General features: G+C 29.6%; 1 protein-coding gene across 1 annotated transcript; it reads right to left on the bottom strand.

Annotated features, from left to right (window-relative positions):
* Nucleotides 1-270: 270 nt before the first annotated feature.
* LOC120078192 lies at nucleotides 271-2,176 on the bottom strand. Its single transcript, XM_039032416.1, has one exon. It carries the CDS (start codon nucleotides 1,990-1,992, stop codon nucleotides 589-591), a length of 1,404 nt encoding a protein of 467 aa, XP_038888344.1. The 5' UTR covers nucleotides 1,993-2,176; the 3' UTR covers nucleotides 271-588.
* Nucleotides 2,177-20,469: the final 18,293 nt, after the last annotated feature.

The following is a 20,469-nucleotide window of genomic DNA, read 5'->3' on the forward strand; positions in this document are numbered from 1 at the left end:
ACAATCCTAGCCCCAAACACTCCCTTAAAAGTTATGAACAACCTTTGACCTTTCATAAAGGTTTCAAAAGAATAGTTGGAGTAGTCATCTACTAGATAAATGTTGAATGGAAAGTGAGACCTGAAACCGATGTGGTAATGTCTGAATCTCAATTTCTATCCCAAGTCATTGTCATATTATTTTAGGTCATCTGAATTTCTGTTCAACATTCTAATGGAGTTCCATCTAAAAAGTACTTGTCCATTAGTACTATGTTGTGCAAAAAGAAAGTTAGAAGTGAAAATGAAAATGGGTTTATCACCTCTAGAACGTTGTATACAGACCCCAGATGGATGGATGATTAACACATGATAACATAAACATAATATGCTAATTATCTTTTTTTTTTATCACAGATCAAGAAAAAAAAGCATTATCAGACCATAAGCACGTAATTAAATATTCAGTATTCATATTATAAAGAAAAATGAAAAAAAAAAAAAAAAAAAAAAAACTCAAAATTTTATACCACATGCTGATGTCGTTATTCAAACTGAGCCTTGTGAAATCTTTGCAATCAGCTTCCCATCCTGGCCCACTGCTCCTGTTCTAATATCGCCGCTCACCGCGCCGACACCCCTGGTAAGGCGGCGGTGGAGTTGTGATGCTAACACGGGCGGCCTCCGCCTGCGTGTAGTATACTTGTCTCCCGGTGGCGCTGTCGTACGCCACCTGTGTGTAAGGCGGCCCTGAGTCGGCCGCCAGAGTCATACCGCCGCCGGGATAGGCGGCGACCTTTGGAGGTTGTTGCGGCAGAGACGGCGATGAAGTGGCCGGATACGGCTGTTGTGGAGGTTGTACAACGTTATAGACCGGTTGCTCACGGTACATATCTGAGGCCATACGCTGTACAGTGTAGTAGCCTTGATTGGGCGGCGGAGCAGTAACCGGTCTCACCATCGGATGTTGAGGCGAGTGATAAACAGCACCGGGATGGTGGATCATGTAGACCGGCGGTTGGTCCGGTCCAACGGGTGTGGCCGTTACCGTCGCCGGAAAACCTCCACTAGAAACCTGCTTCTCCTGCCAGTATCCAGCCGGTGGCTGCAGGGCTGGCGGCGCGTTCGGCTGAGGAGTCTTCTCCATTGCCTTCTGCGCGTAGAAATCGCCGCCGTAGCCTCCAATAAGATTATTATTCTCTTCAGATTTCCTTCGATACACCGCGGCTTGCTCCTGTTCATTAATATGCAACCTCTGTAATTCCTGCAATTGACGCTGAATCTCAGCCGGATGAACCCCAGGATCTGCTACAGCGATCCGATCTCCCGGAACAGGTCTAGCAACAGGTTCAATCGGCTGAGCAACGGGCTCAGGTAACGGATCGTGCAATTTCATCGCCACAGGCGGCGGTGGAGGAGGCGCGATTCCACTTTTATCCAAACCAAACAGAAAATCCACCTTATTGGGAACAGATTGCTTAGGCGCATCACCACCTCCATGACCAGAACCAGAACTCAAAACCTCGACAAATCGATCCCGATCCGACCTACCTCCATCAGAGCCAAAGCTAGGGCTCTGATTAGCCGGAAATAGAAAAAGCCGCATCCGAGCCGGCCTTCCAGGAGCACGATAGAGACGATCGTACTCGTGCATCATATGCTCAAGATCATCATCATTAGTAACAGAAATCAAAGCATCAAGATCCTCACCGGGAAGCTGATACTTGAAGGTAACATCAGTATCACAAAGCGAAGAAAGCTTAGCAATCATAGAAGCGAACTTAATAGAGCGATCGACAGCGAAGATCTTAGTCTCGCCACCGACGTAAGAGAGAAGGTTATCATGAGGACGAGGATGGATCTTACCGCCATAGCTGCACATGAACTTGACCTTGTAGTTCTGGTTCTGGAGCTGAGCATCGTCCCAGGGAGGAGGGTTTTCGAAATCGATCTCACGGGAACGAGGGGAAGAGTCGCCGGATTCAGCATAGGAATTGTAAGCGTAATTATCCATGGGATGAGGGGATTGAAATTGAATTGAAATTGTTGGTTGAATTGAATTCAGAAGAAGAAGAACAGAGGAGAGATTTTCATTTGATGATTGATTTGAGAGGAATTTTTTAACTTTATTTTGAGAGGTTTTTGGGGATTTTGTTGATGAAAAATGGATATAGAGAGAGAGTGTGAGTGTGTGGTGTCACTTTCTCTATATGTATTGCTTTCGTTTTCGTCTGGGGACAGGTGGTGTGTTGGAGTTGGCTTTCTCTAGCGGCTTATTTATACATCTCTACATGTATTCTATACATAATAATTATCCTCTCTCAAATACCAAATTTTAATTTACCAAAACTAACTCTACTAATATTTAATTTTCAAATTTTTACGATCAAATATTTACATAAAATAATAATATTTTATTTCTTTCTAATAGAAGTTTATCAATTCTCATCCGTAATAGAAACTAATAGAAGTTTATTATTGATAGACGTTGATAGAAGTCTATCATTGTTGTTTAATTCTACTATTGCTATTGTTGTAAATATTTTGACATTTTTTCTATATATGAAAATTTTTCTAAAATATAATTCTTTATCAATGAGACAGCAATAGGCATTGATAGACATCTATTAGTGTCTATCACTATATATCACGGATAGACTTATGGATGTCTATCATTGTCTATTATTGTCTATCACTAGTAAATAGTGACATTTTGATATATTTGTAAATAAGTTAGCTCGTTTTCCTATATTTGAAAATATCTTAAATTTGTAACTGTTACACATTTTGTTTTGTTTAATTTATTCACTAGACATCGAAAATCTGTCATAATTTTACTATTTAGATTTTAATTTTGTTTCTAAAGTTTCAAGATTTACATTTAAATTTTGATTTTTCACTAAATAATCACGTTTATTTGTTGACGTTATTGTTTATTAATTAATTTAAAATAATTATGAAGTGAGATTTAAATTTTGATTTTAATGATTATGAAAATTAGTGAAATTTAAATAATTATAATCCTTTTACACTAAAGATGGAAAATGATTATTTAGTGAAAAATTAAAGTTAAAAGTGTAAATCTTGAAATCAAAGAATCAAATTGAAACAAAATTCAAATCTCGAGGGTAAAATTGTAACATTTTGAAACATACAAACTAAATTGCAATGAAACTCAAAGTTTAAGTACTAAAAATGTAATGTTTTAAAATCTATGGACCAAATAGAAACTAGACCTAAAACTTATGGACTATAAACATGTTTTTTTTAATATATATTTAACATGAACATAACTCAATTGATGTAAAACTTGTATTGTTGACTTTAAAATCAAATGTTTGATTCTTACATTTTACATATTACCAAAGAAAATACTTCAAATATCGATGTCCCAATTTTATTAAAATATTGATAAAATATTGATATCGAAGAATATTTTAGAAAAGAAATTAAAATAAAAAATTTAAAACATATAACATCATACACTTCTTATCATAACACTTATTTTAATATTATAGTTACATTAGGTTACATTTTATTTTATTTTATTTTAATATCTTATCGATTTTGTATAATATAATGGAAATACTGATTTATCTTTTGTGTCGATGTGGAATCTATGGATATGTAGAAATGTCTATGAAAATTTAATATCGTGCTTTAATATATTAGCAGATATTATCATTTCAAATGTTGACAATTTTCTCTATTTTCAAGTCGTTAAACTTAAATATATCATAAATTGGATGAGATTTGAACTTCTGATTTCAAAAAAAGAAGAACATTCAAATTAACTATGTTGCTATACTCCTCCTTTTTAGACAGTTTTTTATTCGGTAAGTGTTTTCTTCTAGTCTTATGTCATATTTGTAATTTAGGTTAAATTACAAGTTCAGTCTATAAATTTTGAAGTTTGTGTCTATTTAATTCATAAACTTTCAAAAGTATTTAATAAATTTTTGAAAGATTTAAAGTTTTAAAAAATTAATTGATCTATTAGATATTTTTTTATTTTATGTTTAATGAAACTCTACCATTTCAACATTGTGTCTAGTAGATTTGTGAATTGTGATTTTTTGAAAAAAAAAATTAATGACCAATTTTATCATTTTAAAACTTCAGGAATAGGATAGAAAAACTATATTAAGGCATATTTCAGAATGATTTTGAAAGAGTTAAAATCACTTTTTTCATATTCAAAATTGCTTCGAAACACGTCTTCAATAATTTAAAATTAATTTAACATTTAATTTTACATTTTTAAATGTAATACTTATATCATTAAAATTGATTTTGAATAATTAAAAATATATTGAGAGTAATTTTGAAAATAACAAAAACGATTTTAATTATTTTAGAATCGTCCTCAAACACGCTCTTAGTATAATTTCAAAAAATGTGTGTAATATAATTTATACTTGCTTAATTTAATCAACATGACAGAAATATCCCAAGCTGATATGGATACTTTTGTAATTATCCTAAAATACATAGGTATATTTTGCAGAGAAAATTAGTAAAGTAGCATTTTCCAATAAGTTTGATCCAACACACACACAATTATTATCAAAGCTATATTTTCATAATTTGTTTCTTTTTTTAACCAACAATTACCACTTATAATTAGTGTAAATATCAATTTATATTCTTAGATTTTGTAGTTGTATTGATATAAATCATGTCAAATAATTGACATCAATTTAAACCATGAACTTTTATAATTGTATCAATTTACGTCCTTCTCCAAATTTCATTCAATTATTATCGTGTGAAACTTATAATGATTCAAATAAAATCCTAAATTTTCAAGAATTAATCAATTTAAACCCTTCGTTACTATTACCTTTAAAAATTATGTATGCATTAATTCTCAAACGTGTATAGGCTTTTTTAAATGTTAGTTTTACAAAATGGATTATTAGAGTGAATGAATGAACAAGAAATTTTGACTAAGAGTTTCAATTGATTTATATGAAAGTTTACGAGTTTAATTGATACAATTATAAATTTTAAATTGATATACTTACAAAAGTTTGGGGTTAAATCGATGTCATTATTAATTCATAGTTTAAATTGATACGAACTCTGAAGTTTAGAGGTATAAATTGATATCTTTTTTTCTTATTATTATTTTACGATTTATGAGTATGTATGAACTAAAGAAGATGGTTTGAAATAGTTTTGGTTTAAAATATCATTTTAGTCTATCAAATTTTCGTTACATTCCATTTTAGTTTTTGTACTTTTAAATGTCCAAATTTAATTCTACATTTGTAAATTAATCGTTATTGTTAATTTGAATTTAATGTTTACCAAACATGGTAAAATAAAAAATAGTATTTCTCATTTAAAGGAAAGAAAGGACTAATAATAATGACTAAAATATATATTTTTTTTTTTTTTGGAAAGGTTGATAATGACTAAACATGAATAAGAAGTACAAAGACTCCATTTAAACGTTTAAATATATATGAACTAAAATTAAAAGTTTCGAAGTACAAAAATCAAAATGATATTTTAATAGAATAATTTGATCGACGAATACATTTTATTTTTTACTCGTATGCTCCAAAAACCAACTATCAAATAAAGATGATGACTCTAAAGGTAGAATCACATGATGATCTAGCTACTTTACAATGAATTTTGTATAGAAAGGTTGTTCTGACTCTTCATGGGGGTGTTCCCGAGTAGGTGTCCGATCCTTTTCCTCCCCAGTTGAAGAGTCTGACAGTCATGTTTCGTGGTGTCTCCCTTAGTAAGATGAGTGGAAGTAGTTGAATATCGATGCTTCGTGGAACAATGTAAAATATTGCGGAGTGTGGGTTGGGTGGTGCATGGCTCCTCCAAATCTCTTAAAGGGCGGGTTTTAGAAAGATTCTCCATGAATGGCCTATCAAGCTGCTCGAAGTTGAAGCTATTAAAAGGATTTTTCTTTAAATCTTCTGCTACTTCATCTCTCCCTTTATCTATTATGGTTGAATATGATATTAAGGAGTTGGTATATTTGATTAATAACTGCTTAGTTAATTTTATGGAAATTAAGGATATAGTCGAGAAAATTCAGGGTTTGGCAAGTCGGCTGGGTCATGTCTCCTTCTTATATTGTCCCATTTTTGTAATAGAGTTGTTCACTGTGTAGTTCGTTATACTGCTAGATTTGCTAATTATTTTAGGTTTTTTTTTGTTCTTCCGATTCAGAAGACGTTTATCGTTGTTGGTTTTCTAGTTTCTCAAAGTAGATTTTGAATGTAATTATTGGTGACTTTTTATTTTGTTTGCCCGTTTGATGTAGGCTTTTATGACTTTCCTTTTCCAAACAAAAAAGAAAAAAAGAAAAAGAAAAGAACGCTACAATGAATTTGTGTTGGGGACAATTATTTTTGTTAGAATTCCTAACCTAGACAACAACTTTCCTAGGTATCAGGCCTGAGCCAAGGAGAGTTTGCATGACATTTATTTGATAACTATTTGTATTTTAAAAATTAAGTATATAAATACAAAAATTAGTTCGTTTGACGATAATTTTACTTTTTTACTTTTTTAAAAAAAAATTATGTTTTTTTTTTTAATTTATGGATTTAACTTTTAATGAAACACTTGAATTCCTAGTCAAATTCTAAAAACAAAAACAAGTTTTTGTAAATTACTTTTTTTACTTTTCAAGACTTAACTTGGTTTTTGAAAACATGAGTAGAAGTCAATAACAAAACATAGAAACTTATCAACAAGGGTAATATTTATAATCTAATTGATTTTCAAAAACCAAACAATTATCAAAATGAAGATTTAATTTTTAAAAGCGTGTTTTTTTCCCCTAAATTTGGATAAACATTCAAATATTTTTTAAGAAGTTAAAAATTATAATAAATAAATTATGACAAAAGTAGCAAAATTTTCAAAACCATAGAATTAAAAATGAAATAGTTACCAAACAAAAAACTCATCGTTTTTTTTTTCTATTTCTAATTATTACCAACTTGGTAGATGTTCGAGGCAAGTTACCCTACTTCTTTCATTAGGTTGTGTTTTTTCTTTTTCCTTTTTTTTAGTACCATTAGGTTGTGATCCGCAGACTAATCTTGTGTTTGATCTCTCACGATTCATTTTACTTCACTTTTATAAATTTTAAATTTTGCACAAAAAATTATTTAAAAAAAAAAAGGTAAATAAGACAATATTTCAAATATATATCTTTTCAGGAGACTTAAGATTGAACCATCGATCTTTTGAAAGATGATTGTTAGTCTTATCAAATGAACTATATTTAAGATGAGTCATTTTCTTTTAACTTAATAGATGTTAAAAAATGGACCACTTTGAGTCATTTTAATGTTAAAAGACAAATATAATTTTGAGTAAGCTTTTGCAGTGATCGACCACAACATTTCAAACTATATATACTATTTCATGTTATATACTTTATCCTATTTGGACCATTTGATTTTGTTTTATATACTTTCCAACAATCTTTATGTCACATACATGTAGAACAAATCATCTTCCATAACAAGTTTTACTACAAAAACTTTTCAATAATTATTATTTGGAATCAAAAATTCATTACTGCATGTTTTCTATTTTGCAAGCCGTAGGGATCAGACATTAAAATCACCTTTAAATTTTTCCATTTCTAAAAATAATCATTTAGAAGTTATAGATTAAACAAATATTCTTTTAACAATTTATAAGTATTGGCTCTTTAAAAATTTATCTCACTTATTTTAAGTTTTAAATAAACTATATTTAATTTAGTATTTCTCATATATATATATATACACACGTTAGGTAGCCAAGTGATGAGCGGATAACTGCTGAAAGCATCTAAATAATAAGGCTACCCCAAGATGAATTTATTATTTGTTACTTTGTGCGTTGTCCTATTATTTGCAGGTGCGGTTGCTAAATCTGCTCAATTTCCTCTTCATGTATGGTTACCTGATGCTATGGAGGATCCTACCCCTATTCGACTCTATCAGTCAGATCTTTCATCTTTTTTTCTCTCAATGAAAAATTTCACCAGTGCTAATATTGGCATGTTTGGGACGATGAAAGAAATTTTGATTGTTGTGTCGTAAGAAAAAAAAAAGAATAGTGGAAGAAGAATATATTGAATTTTGGGATTTATTTAAAATCTTCAATAACTTAATTGATAACGATCTATTAGATCGTATACTTAGGTATCGTGATGCAATCATATCACATCTAAACTGGATGTGTATAATTTTAGGCTATATATATAATATATACCTTTTGTAAGTAAAAAACTTAGGTTAAAAAATACTTTGTCTTTGAACTTTAATGAAAATAACAATTCAATCCAACGATACTTTTAATTTTGTAAAAAAATAGTTATTGAACTTTAGTATGTAACAATTTAGTCCTTGTACTTTCAAAATTGTAACAATTTAGTCTCTAGTGTAAAAAAAAAATCAAAATTAGATGTCAATTTTTAATGCTTTATAATATAAATTTTGTATTTTATAAAAATATTAATTAGTTTAACAGTTTATTTATGCATGAAATCTAACTTTAAAATTACTTTATACAATAGAGACTAAATTGTTACAAAATTTAAAGTTCAAGGACTAGATTATTACATAGTAAAGTTCGAGGACTAAATTGATACAAAATTGAAAGTATGGAGACTAAATCGTTACAAACCAAAGTTGAAGGACTAACTTATTATTTATATGAAAGTTTATAAACTAAAACCGATTTTTTTAAAAAAATAATAATAATAAATAAGAGTTAAGGAAAGAAGAAAATATAGAATAATTTATAAATCAACTCAATTCAATCTAAGGAAGTTCATTTGAACATAACAATAAATGATTAAGATATATTAATACTATACTTAATAAAGAGTTTTTATATGGACATATGTATAATATGGCCAACATAATAGTTGATTTATCACATGATAAAATTTTGTACTAAAATGGCACAAATATTTAAATTCATATATAGTAATGTAATTGTAATTTACATGATAAATATGAGTGATATACTTTATCTATAATATATTAATGATCTCCTTTATATTAGAAATATCAATTATACAAAAATGGTATATCATTTATATTGATATGTCCATATACCATATTTTTTGTATTATGTGTTTCAATACTTTATTACATAAATAGCATAACATTGATATACTTTGAAATTAGGTACATCATTTATAACTATGATTAAAATGGTGGTTAATTATATGATAACCAATTTTGTCCATTATAATTTCCCTTTATTATAAGTAAAATTTAAAAAAAAAATCAATTTCCCACTAAAACACCTTATATAAAGAAAATATAAGCAAGGATAAACTACCTTTTTAATCTCTGAATTTTAAAAAGTAGATGCTTATGGTCTCTGAGTTTTCAAAACATATCTTTTTAGTCCCTAACTTTTTAAGATAGGAACATTTAATCCCGGAGTTTTCAAAATATAACTTTTTAATTCCTAAATTTTTAAGAATATCGTTTAAAAAGTCTCTTAGCTATTTTTTTATTTTCATTTTATATAACTATATGAATTTTTGAATTACAAAGATATGTTTTAAAAATTACTTTTAGAGAGAAGAGGTTATCGTAAAAAACTTATATTCTAATTTAAAATAATAATAAAAAAATAATACATTGACTTTTTAAATTTATTTTAAAAAATTCATGGACTAGAAAAATATATTTTAAAAATTTAGAGACCAAATGAACACATTCTAAAAAATACGTAGACTAAAAAGATATATCTTAAAAACTCAAACAACAAACATAATATTTCAAAATTTGAGGGAAAAAAAAAAGTAATTTTTCTTATAACTAATTATAATGTGTTTGGATGATATCAAGAGTTTATGTGCAATGAATTTGGAAAAGTTGTAAAGGAAAATGGAGTGTTTCCACATATTGCCTTACTTTTCCACATCCATGGGAAAATGAGGTAGTTGCTATTTTCACATGTGATTAACCTTTCATTGTTATAAGACCCTTTTTTGAAATTACATTTTTATCCATGAATTTTTATATTTTTCCTTTTTTTTTTTTGGTAATTTCAATTTTTATGTCTATGAATCACCCTTGCTTCTAGATTTTCTAGAGAATTTTTTATTTGATAATTTTCCTTGAACCTTTACTACATTTAACCATTATTATTTTTTTTTTTTTAGGTTTTTCCTTTTCATAACAAATTTTATTGATGTGATAATTCATAGAAATGGAAAAAAAAAAAGTAGAAACTATTTAAATGAGAAAGCTGAAAATATTTACAAAAGTTAGTAAAATATTACAGTTATCTATGATAGATTGCGTTAGGGCAGAGTGGGAGAGGGTTTCCCGTCCCTGTCCTCGATGGGGGATTTTATCCCATCCTCGCCCTCATTCCCACCATTTCAAGGCGGGGACGGGGATAGGAATTCTGGGAAACAGGTCCCTGCAGGGACCCCCATTCCCGTTTTCCTCTTTATTTCATATGGGTACTTTTTTTTATTATTATTTCATTTTGTAATAAATACACTTTTTGGTTTTGGCTCTGTGATTACTTTAAGTTTGGGTTCTATAGATTGGGCTAGAATTAGAGAGACTAAAGTAAATGTAAAAAGGTTGAATGTCTAATATATAAGTATAGAGATCAGATTGAAAATATTTAAAAATCTCAATTATATTATAAATAGAAAGCAATATTAAAAAACGCCTAATCAGAGGCAGGGATCGGGGTTCGAGGACTCGGATGTGGAGACACCCTCTCCATCCCCACCCCGCTTCCCAGTTCAAGAAGAACCCTAAAGAAGGTCCTTTGTTTGAATCCCCGATGCCACGCGGTATGACGACCCCGACGAAATGAAATTTTGGCCAACCACTACTATAAATGTGTTTATCATGTATACAATAGACATAGAATAATAGTCGCTATCATTATCTATCACGATCTATCGTAGATAACCTGTGATATTTTTATTATTAATTCATAAATATTTGGATCATTTTCTTATATTTTAAATAGTCCATAGAAAAATATGAAGTAAATTTTCATCAAATACAAGACATAAATTTAAATGTCAAGAATCAAAAAGTGAATTTTTTATTTTAAAGCTTAGAGGTTCACAACAAAAACCTCAAAAATTTAAAAGAGGGACGGAACAAAAGGAAATAAATGTGACTTTAACCAATTTTGGGATAGAAATATCTCTTTTATATATCTTTTTGCAAACAAAAGAAAAGTAAATTAATTACATCTATAATAAAAGTTTGAGTTTGATATAACAATTTGGACACAAAAATGGATTTTAATTTAATTTTTATAAATAAAATCATATTTTTATCTTCTTCAAAACATTAGTTGTGCATTATGTTATAGGTGGTAAAAAATAGTCATATTAAAAATAACTTTACAAGATGCATGATTGGGCTTAATATTGTTTAAAATAGAATTAAAAACACTTTTTCAAGACATTTGATCATTATAAAAGTAATTTTGAAATAGGAATTTTAATAATATGTGTTTAAGAAGAAAGAAACTTTAATATTTTTTTTTGAAAAAATGAAAGAACTGTTTTATTCAACAAATATTGTGTGAAATATAACATTATCATTGTAAAGTGTCTAATTTATCGCCGGATTAATATGTTTTCGATTCACAAAATATTGTATTTAATAGGTAATTATTTCGGTTACGTATTTCATCTAACATACATTATTCTTAAAGTCAAATTAACCTTTTAAGGTAAATTAAGTAATAATCAATCGGTTAAAAGATCTTAGAAGTCATAGTTAGGTTGGAATCCTTAATCCACCTAATGTTAAATTAAAACAAAAAAAACAAAAAAAAAAAAAAAGAAAGAAAGAGAGAAAAAACAAAAAAACAAAAGAAAAAACAAAAAACAAAAAAACTTGTGTTACAAGTATTTTGCATTGGAAGGCTGAAGTTAACCGTATTACAGTTTTAGATAAAATTATTAATATAAATTTTTATTTATTTTATGCCAATTTCTTTCAACTATATCATTTGTATCTTTTTTAACTCATCTCCATAAGATAGAGAAAATTAAAATAAATATTGTAGTTTTAAAAAAATAACTTTATAAAAATATTGTAGTTTTGAAAATTATTTACAAAAATAATGCATTTTTTAAAAATGTCGAGTGTTGAAAATTTGACCACCTAGGTCGAATTTTTTCAACATTCGACCTTTATTTACTTTTCTTTTTTTTTGTTTCATTTTTCATTTATAAAATATGGTTGTTTTTTTATATTTTTTTTAATATGTCCGTACCTGGGTCGAATTTTCAACATTCGACTTTTACCTTTTTTTTTTAAATTTTCCATTTTATAAAAATAATTTCTAAAAATATTTTATTATTTTATTTAACTTAACTCTAAAAAGAAAAATTAAAAAAATAATATCCTCATACAAATAAAAAAGTGCAAAAATTAAAATATCTCATTTATATAAAAATAATTACAAAAATCAATGTGTCCCATAAGGCGGACGTCGTTGATTTTGAGCTGGTTGTCGTCGTCGACTTCGAACTTGAGGTTGTTCTGGTTCTTCTTAATGTTGCTCTGGTACCTCTGCAGGCGCTTCATAATATAAATATTCATTATGCTCTCCACGACCCCGACCATGTCCATGCACGTATTAAGACGAAGGACCAGCCTCTGGGTCATAATGTCCTGAACCAAATGCTGACATCATCATCATCGGACTAACATAATCAGTTTGACTCTGCGTCTGCATCACAAGGGCAACTCTTCCACATTATGGGCAACCTCATCAAACTCATCCTCTTCCCGAACAGGTCCTCGTGCTGGTAGAGGAACAATAGGTATATCGTACATATAATGTATCTCCTCATATAGTTTTGGTTGTCACTACATATCGCAAGAACCTGGTTCGGATCATTCACAACATCACAGAGTCTACTGTTGTTCGATCTCTATGAATTATAAAACAATTAGATAATATTTAAAATAAATTTAAATTAAAAATAATTAGATAATATTCTTCATTTACCAGATGACCCACAACTGCTCTCGGATGAGTGACGCACCTTATGATATTATTATATCAGTGAATGTAGTCTTGAGTGATATCTCTGTCAAACTGTTCAATAGAAACCCCATTGCAATAGTGTCATCGCAGTACCAAATGTGCAACTTTTTTGGACCAAATTACAGTTAAGTCGATATCATGTAGGGGTTCAGTATTACAAGGCGATGGGACATTCGGCTAAAAACTGAATTTTCTCATCACCATATTAGGAAGATGCCACTCACCAATGTGAAAACATATGAGAGGACTCATCGTCTGCCATATGTTTTAACCATTCATACAGAAATTGAGCAAAATATGCATAATAATTTTGTACACCTCCCAAATAACCTGAAACATAAAATATTATATTGGAGAACATTAAAGACAAATACAATAAAAATGTGTATAAAATAATCAATTTGGTTTAATGTAATGTACCTGATCAGGTTGAAGCAGATCAAACATGTATCCGTACTAGCTTAGTGGCTGTCCTAGTCACATAAAATTTGTCTCTCCACCTAAATTTTTAAATTGATAATTTAGATTCTAAATTAACTAGATCAGTGATATAAAAATTAAATTGAATTAAAATAACAAACCGAGAACCGTAGGCTCGTCCAACTAACTAAGCGTCATTAACATGTTGTAGCTGTGGAGCCATGGTTGGAAATCGCTCCCAAGCCCATAGTTGCAAAAGTATGAGAGGCCCATTTATGTCACGAATCTCAGGACATGCTCCACCCACGAATACCACCCCATATCATAAGGGTTAGTTAATAGTGGCAAGAACATCAAGTAACAAAATGACTTGATTTGTCGACTTCCACCCATCATTTGTAGTATATATGATCGCGCATCATTTGCAAGCTCACATATTTCTAAATAGTTTCAGAACCACTATATTTTCCTAAATTGTTTTCCTAATCACAATATTAAAAAAAAAAAAAAAAAAAAACTCCCTATAAGATATACTATTGTGATTTTCACTACAATTTTAATTAATTGAGAGTAGTTATTTTATTCATGGTTGAATTGGATGAAATAAAAGTTTAACTTTTAAGGATCCATTTAGAGTGACCGGAGAAAAAAATATTTTACAAAAGTCATTATTATTTAAATTCTTTTTATAAAAATTATTTAAAATACACTTTGAAAGTATTTCAAAAGCTTTTTCGAGTGGTTGCCAAACACTTCAATTTTGTTTAAAACGACTTATTTCAAAATTAAACATTTTAAGAGTTAAACCAAATATATCCTAAAAATGTTTGACTATTTTTTGTTGGCTAAAAGAAAGAAAGAAAGAAAAATATCAATCTATGCTCTAAATTTTAGGTTGTATCCATTCAAAGTTTAAATTAAGGACAAATTACAAAAACTACCCATGAAGTATGGTGATAGTTGTAATTACACCACTTTCAATTACAAAATTTGGGTCATAAACTTTTAAAAGTATTAAAATTGGACCTTCAAACTCATAATAATTATAGAAATTGGACCCACAAATGACAAAAATTGAAGAAAAACTATTTCAAATGATAAAACTGTTGGAAATATTTACAAGATATAGAAAAAATTTAAAACTATTAATGATAGACGTTGATAGACACCGATAAACTTCTATCAGTGTTTATCAATGTCACTGATAGACACTGATAGAAGTCTATCAGTGTCTATCAACATCTATCATTGATAGTTCTAAAATATTGCTATATTTTGTAAATATTTTGGTTCGTTTTTTTATATTTAAAAATACCCCAAATTGAAAGTTTAAGGGTATAATTACAACTATCATCATACTTTAGGAGTGATTTTTACAATTTACCCTTAAACTAATTATTATAACAACTTAAAGCTTAAACTTTTAAATTATCATGAGTGAAGCAATTCAAACTCTTTATTAAAATTATATTTGAAAATAGTTAATAAATCAATTCTTACACGTATATGATTTTTTTTCAAAAATTTGATTAAAAAAATAGACGATTAACTGATAAAATTATAAATCTCACGTAGTTTTATCCAAATAAATAAAATGCAGAATAAGAAACTAATTGATATACAAACAAAATTTCAGAATTTAGGTTGATAACATTGCTAAGGGACATAAATTGATATTATTAATTTTTTAAAAAATAAAAAGTCTTTTTTTCTTGTATTTTTTTTTTTTCTAAATTTGAAGTGTTACATTTTTGTTTGAAAAAATATTATTCAATATCCAAAAAGAAGACTTTATACGTAGAGTTGGTGGAAGTGGGACCAGATAGCAATTAATAATAGTGCCAGATAGCACGGGAAACTCAGCCGATAAGATCACAGAATTGACTAAAAATAAATAAATAAACAAATAAATAATTATATTAAAAAAAATTATCTCCACCTTCTAGATATTTATTATTTAAATTAGAAGTTTCCTCTATTATTTTCAAATGCATTTAACAATCTTTAGATATTAACATGAAAAGTGCAACAAAAAATAGAAAAACCAAACCAATCCAAACCGATCTAATGATTTGGTTTGGTCCTTTAGTATAAAATTGGAAATCTTGATATGTATTTGGAGAAAACCAAAAAATATTGATTTAGATTGATTTTTTTATTAGAAAAACCAAAATCAAAATGATCTAATGGTGTATATATACCCTTAAGAATAAACTATTTTTTAGTATTTTAATTATTATGGTGTATTACTACAAGAAAACATCTTTTTTTTCACACTTAAAATCGCTGAAAAATGGTAAAAAATGCGTCAAGAGATCCACTCCCGATGACAAACTAGTCATTGGGAGTTTGGTCGGGATATATTCGTCGGGAGAACATCTCTCGATGCGGCAACATATACCGTTGAGAGTTTATATAAACTCCCGATGCGACAACATATACCGTTGGAAGTCTATACAAACTCCCGACGCGGCAACATATACCGTTGAGAGTTTATATAAACTTCTGACGCTTGATATACTACCGACACATGTATAGACATCGTCGGAAGTTCTTAGATCTCCCGATGACTTCAGTTCACTCCCGACGCATATATAGACATCGTCAGTAGTTCAATTCAAAAATTGAGTTTCTGAATTTGAACTCTCGACGACTTACCAGCCGTTAGGAGATCTAAGAATTCCCAATGTTTCTCGTCGGGAGATAGTCATTTTTATTTTATTTTTAATTTGATCTGAATAACCTAAAATATTTAACTATATTAAGCAAATAAAAAATATTCACATCAGGAACAAAACAAACAAACAAAGTCGATAGTATTCTTTCTTCTTGACGTAGGTTTAAACATTGGCAAAATGGTCTACAAAAGAAATATGTCTTGAAAAATACATAGAAGAAAGAACTTTCAACATCATCTCTAACACAGCATCTCCAACAACATTTCCAACATCATCACCAGATAGCATCCTACAAAACAAACAAAAACCATAAGGTGATTCCTAGAATCCTAGGAAAACAAAGAAAACCCTACAATCCTACAAAAATAAAAAAAATAAAAAAAATCAACACGCTTCCAAGACTAATGTTCTTAACCTTAAACCTCCATAAACACATAAAAATCACAAGTTCAACTACAAAAGAAAGATAACTAATCTTAACCCATTCCATACAACATTCAAAATTCATAAAATTCCATAAACAAACAAAAAAGTTCAAGTTAAACTAAATAACAAGTATAACTAATCTTAACCCACCCCACACAACATTCAAATTTCATAAACATCCATAAATGCACAAAAACTCCAAAAACATATCAAAATGCAGTTGTTTGGCTATCATAACTGCAGGATAGCCAACAATTCATTATCATAAAGCTACTAGTAAGACATAACTACTTTGTTACCATAACTGCAGGATAGCAACATATTAGCCAACTAGATAATGAATAATTATACCTAATTCAATGACCCTTCTCTTTGTCATTATATCATATCTTCAATCATTTTTTTTCATTTCTTCCATTTGTCTTGCATGATCCTCTCTCATTTTTTTAAACGTCTTCAAATTCCTTAATCCTTGATTAAGATTGTTCAACATTGACTTTCAATTCTCTCACCTCCCTATTTTTCATTCCATGAGTGTATGACGAATTCGATGAGCTACTACCTCTTATTGACTTAGGTTTAGGGCCCCAATCTAGGCCTTTTACATGACCAGGTCGTCGTCTCACAAATTTTGTCCCCTATTAGTGGTTGGGAACCTTATAGAGTAGGGTTGGATTGAAATTCTAACATTTGATTCTGCACATATTAATTATGTGTGTAAGTACGAGTGACTGAACTTACAAATGAAAAACAAAATGAAAATAAAACAAAATTGATTACATCTGCATCCTTAGCTGCTTGATTCATGAACTAGCCACCTTTAGAGTGTGTTTCTTTAAATAGATCAACATGTCCTACTTCTCGACCTGGTTTCTTTTGCAGCTCATATTAAATTTGCAAGAACGACTTTGATCTACTTATGTGGTTAAACGGTAATTTCTCTCTACTCTTCTTATTCGTCTCTAAAATTTCCTACATTCAAACAAAAATAAATAAATAAATAAAAATTATTCCATAATAGTAAATGAATTAAATGGTAGATGTCCTCAATTATTATAACTTGAAATTATTCACCCTGAAAATGGTTACATAAAAAATGTCAATCTTCTAGTCTATTCTTAAGCCAACTAGGCGAGTTGGCACATGCTTACTGAGGGTTGCTACATTTCCTGTTTGTGCAAATCTACTCTAAATTCTTTGAACGAGTTTTGCATTTGATGTTCGATAAAATTATTAAATGTTTGATCGGATAAATCAAGCACGAAATGAGGTTACAAAATAGTTAAGGAATAATTAGCATATATGATGTTTAAGACAATCTAAAAGAACAAACTTATAAACTTACCAGCAATTGACTCTTAACCAACTCTACAAATTCGTTTGGAACATCAGAGAAAGTACGAAATCGTATTGGAAATGCAGATTTGACGGTAACACCAATCGCATTACTAAATCGTACATAATGTTGAAAAATCGACTTATTCTTCCATTCTTTGATCACGATTGGAATTCTCCCATATTTTTTAACGTATTTTTCTAACTCGATGTTTCACAAATGCTCGTGTTTCCTCTGAGTGGATGGAGATCTACTATCTGAGGAACAAAAATTTAAAACAATTTAGGATATATTTCAATCAACAGAAGATGTGTACGAATATTAACCTAAAGTGTAACCCACAAAAGATCCCGTGTTGCCTAGACATATCTCTTACTCTCAAAATTTTTCCTCTGCCTCATGTTACCTATTAGAGGTTGACCAAACACAAAAACCAATATTAAATATGTGTAAATAGAAAAAGAGAATTGAGTAGATATATGATTAGTTATATCGTTTTCTAAATCAAATTATTCGTCAGCACTTGAACTGTTATTAGGAGATAATTTTTCTTCATCATCGTTTATGAAGTCATCATCAACATGCCAAATAATTGGTCGTTTCACAACTGTAGGATCAATGTCAACTCTGCCTAAAAGTAACCTCCTCAATGGATTCATCCACTCAAATTCCCCTGACAATTTCTAGTAAATCCATTCATTTTCAACATCCTCCACTTCTGGTACATCCCATATTCGCTTATTTCGGACTACTTGAACAACTTTTCAATTGCTACAATATTTCATGTCGTTGAGGTAAAAGACTTATTATGCTTGGATAGCAAAAATGAAAGGCTCATCAACATACCAAAAGCGAGATGTATTGCTTGATTTGTATCCTAAATCCACATGTGTCCTATTACTTTTGTTGTTATTTGTGTCATACCATCTACACTTGAACATAAAAACATGTCTTCTATTCACATATTGAAAATCTAATACTTTGTTAACGACACCATAAAAATTGTTATCAACACTTCCGTTCCCACTGATCTCCCCGGCCACCAGGATTCCACTATTTTGTGTAGCTCGATGATTATTATGCTCTACAGTGTGAACTTGTACCCTATTAACAATGCATTCATTGTAAGAGCACACCTCAGACGAAGATCTCATTGCAAGTGAAAAGAAATCATTAGAGAGATCTTCTCTCACGCAATTATAGAACCTGATAATTTATTATACGTTAAAAATGACTATAAAAAATGAATCACCTCTCAACTTTCAATGCTGTGTATACTTAATATCTGAATCAATCGAAAACTTTATTTGATGTCTTAAATATAAGTTAGAGACACTTTGAGCTTCACGACGAATTAACCTCAAGTGTTGTCTAGAATTGATCATTAGAAAGTTATATCAAATAATTTATCTTAGAAATTAGAAAATTGTAAAGTTCGAAATATACTTGTGATAATCTGTTATTTCTTTAAAAGTGTTGAGAATGTATCAATGTGCAATACGCTTTTCCTCCGTCGATAATGTCCGTAAAGTTTATATTCCTAATGGTCATATCCTCTGTCTAAATAATTCAAATTCACCAAATATTTCATAATCGAGACTGTTATCATCATTTCATTCATCTCTATTGAATCTCGTTTCAATCCCACTTAGATATCGCGAACAAAAGTTCCATGTTTCATTCATTGCATATGTTTTCGCTACAGACCTCTCAGGACGTGCTTTGTTCTGTACAAATTATTTTAATGTTCGTAAACTTCTTTCAATAGGATCTGTCTCTTATACACATCTAGATGTGTATAAGAGACAGACATCCAACTGTAAAATACTGGATCCACCATTTTGGTTTCATATGGTAGATGAACAACAAGGTGTACCATTACATCAAAGAAGGCAGGTGGGAATATTTTTCCAACTTACAAAGTATGACTATGATGCTTGCTTGTAATCGGATTAAATCACTTACACGTATTGTTTTTGCACATAAATCGCGAAAGAATGCCACAATTCAACAATAGCAGCAGACATGTTCTTCGGTAGGTATGCTCGAATACCAATAGGAAGCAGTCTATGAAGCAAAACATGACAGTCCTGTGTTTCAGCCTCGATATTTTTCCATATTTATCATTCACACATCGTGATATATTAGACACAAATCCATCAAGAAATTTCACTGATTTCAAAAACTTACAAAACACAATCCATTCACTATTAGTTAATGTGTACATTGCATGTGGCTTTACAAATATGTTATCAACTTGTATTAAGTGTAAGTCCTTTCTTATCTTCAAATCATGTAGGTCTAACCGAGCATTTGTTGTATCCTTTGTTTTTCCTTCAATATTTAACAATGTGTCTACCAAGTATTTTTTTTTAATATGCATTACATCCAATTTATTTCATAATAATAGTCTAGACCAATATGGAAGTTAGAAAAAAAAATATTTTTCTTAGTCTAGTTTAGAATTCGTTTTCTTTCTTATCTTGCTTCGATGGATGTTTGCTAATGACAAGAAAGTTCAACCTATTTATTTGTTGTAAGATCTCTTCTTCCTTCATTACAACTGGAGGTGGTCTACGTTCAA

The sequence above is a fragment of the Benincasa hispida genome, chromosome 5 (assembly GCF_009727055.1).
Source record: "Benincasa hispida cultivar B227 chromosome 5, ASM972705v1, whole genome shotgun sequence".
Classification (NCBI taxonomy): domain Eukaryota; kingdom Viridiplantae; phylum Streptophyta; class Magnoliopsida; order Cucurbitales; family Cucurbitaceae; genus Benincasa; species Benincasa hispida.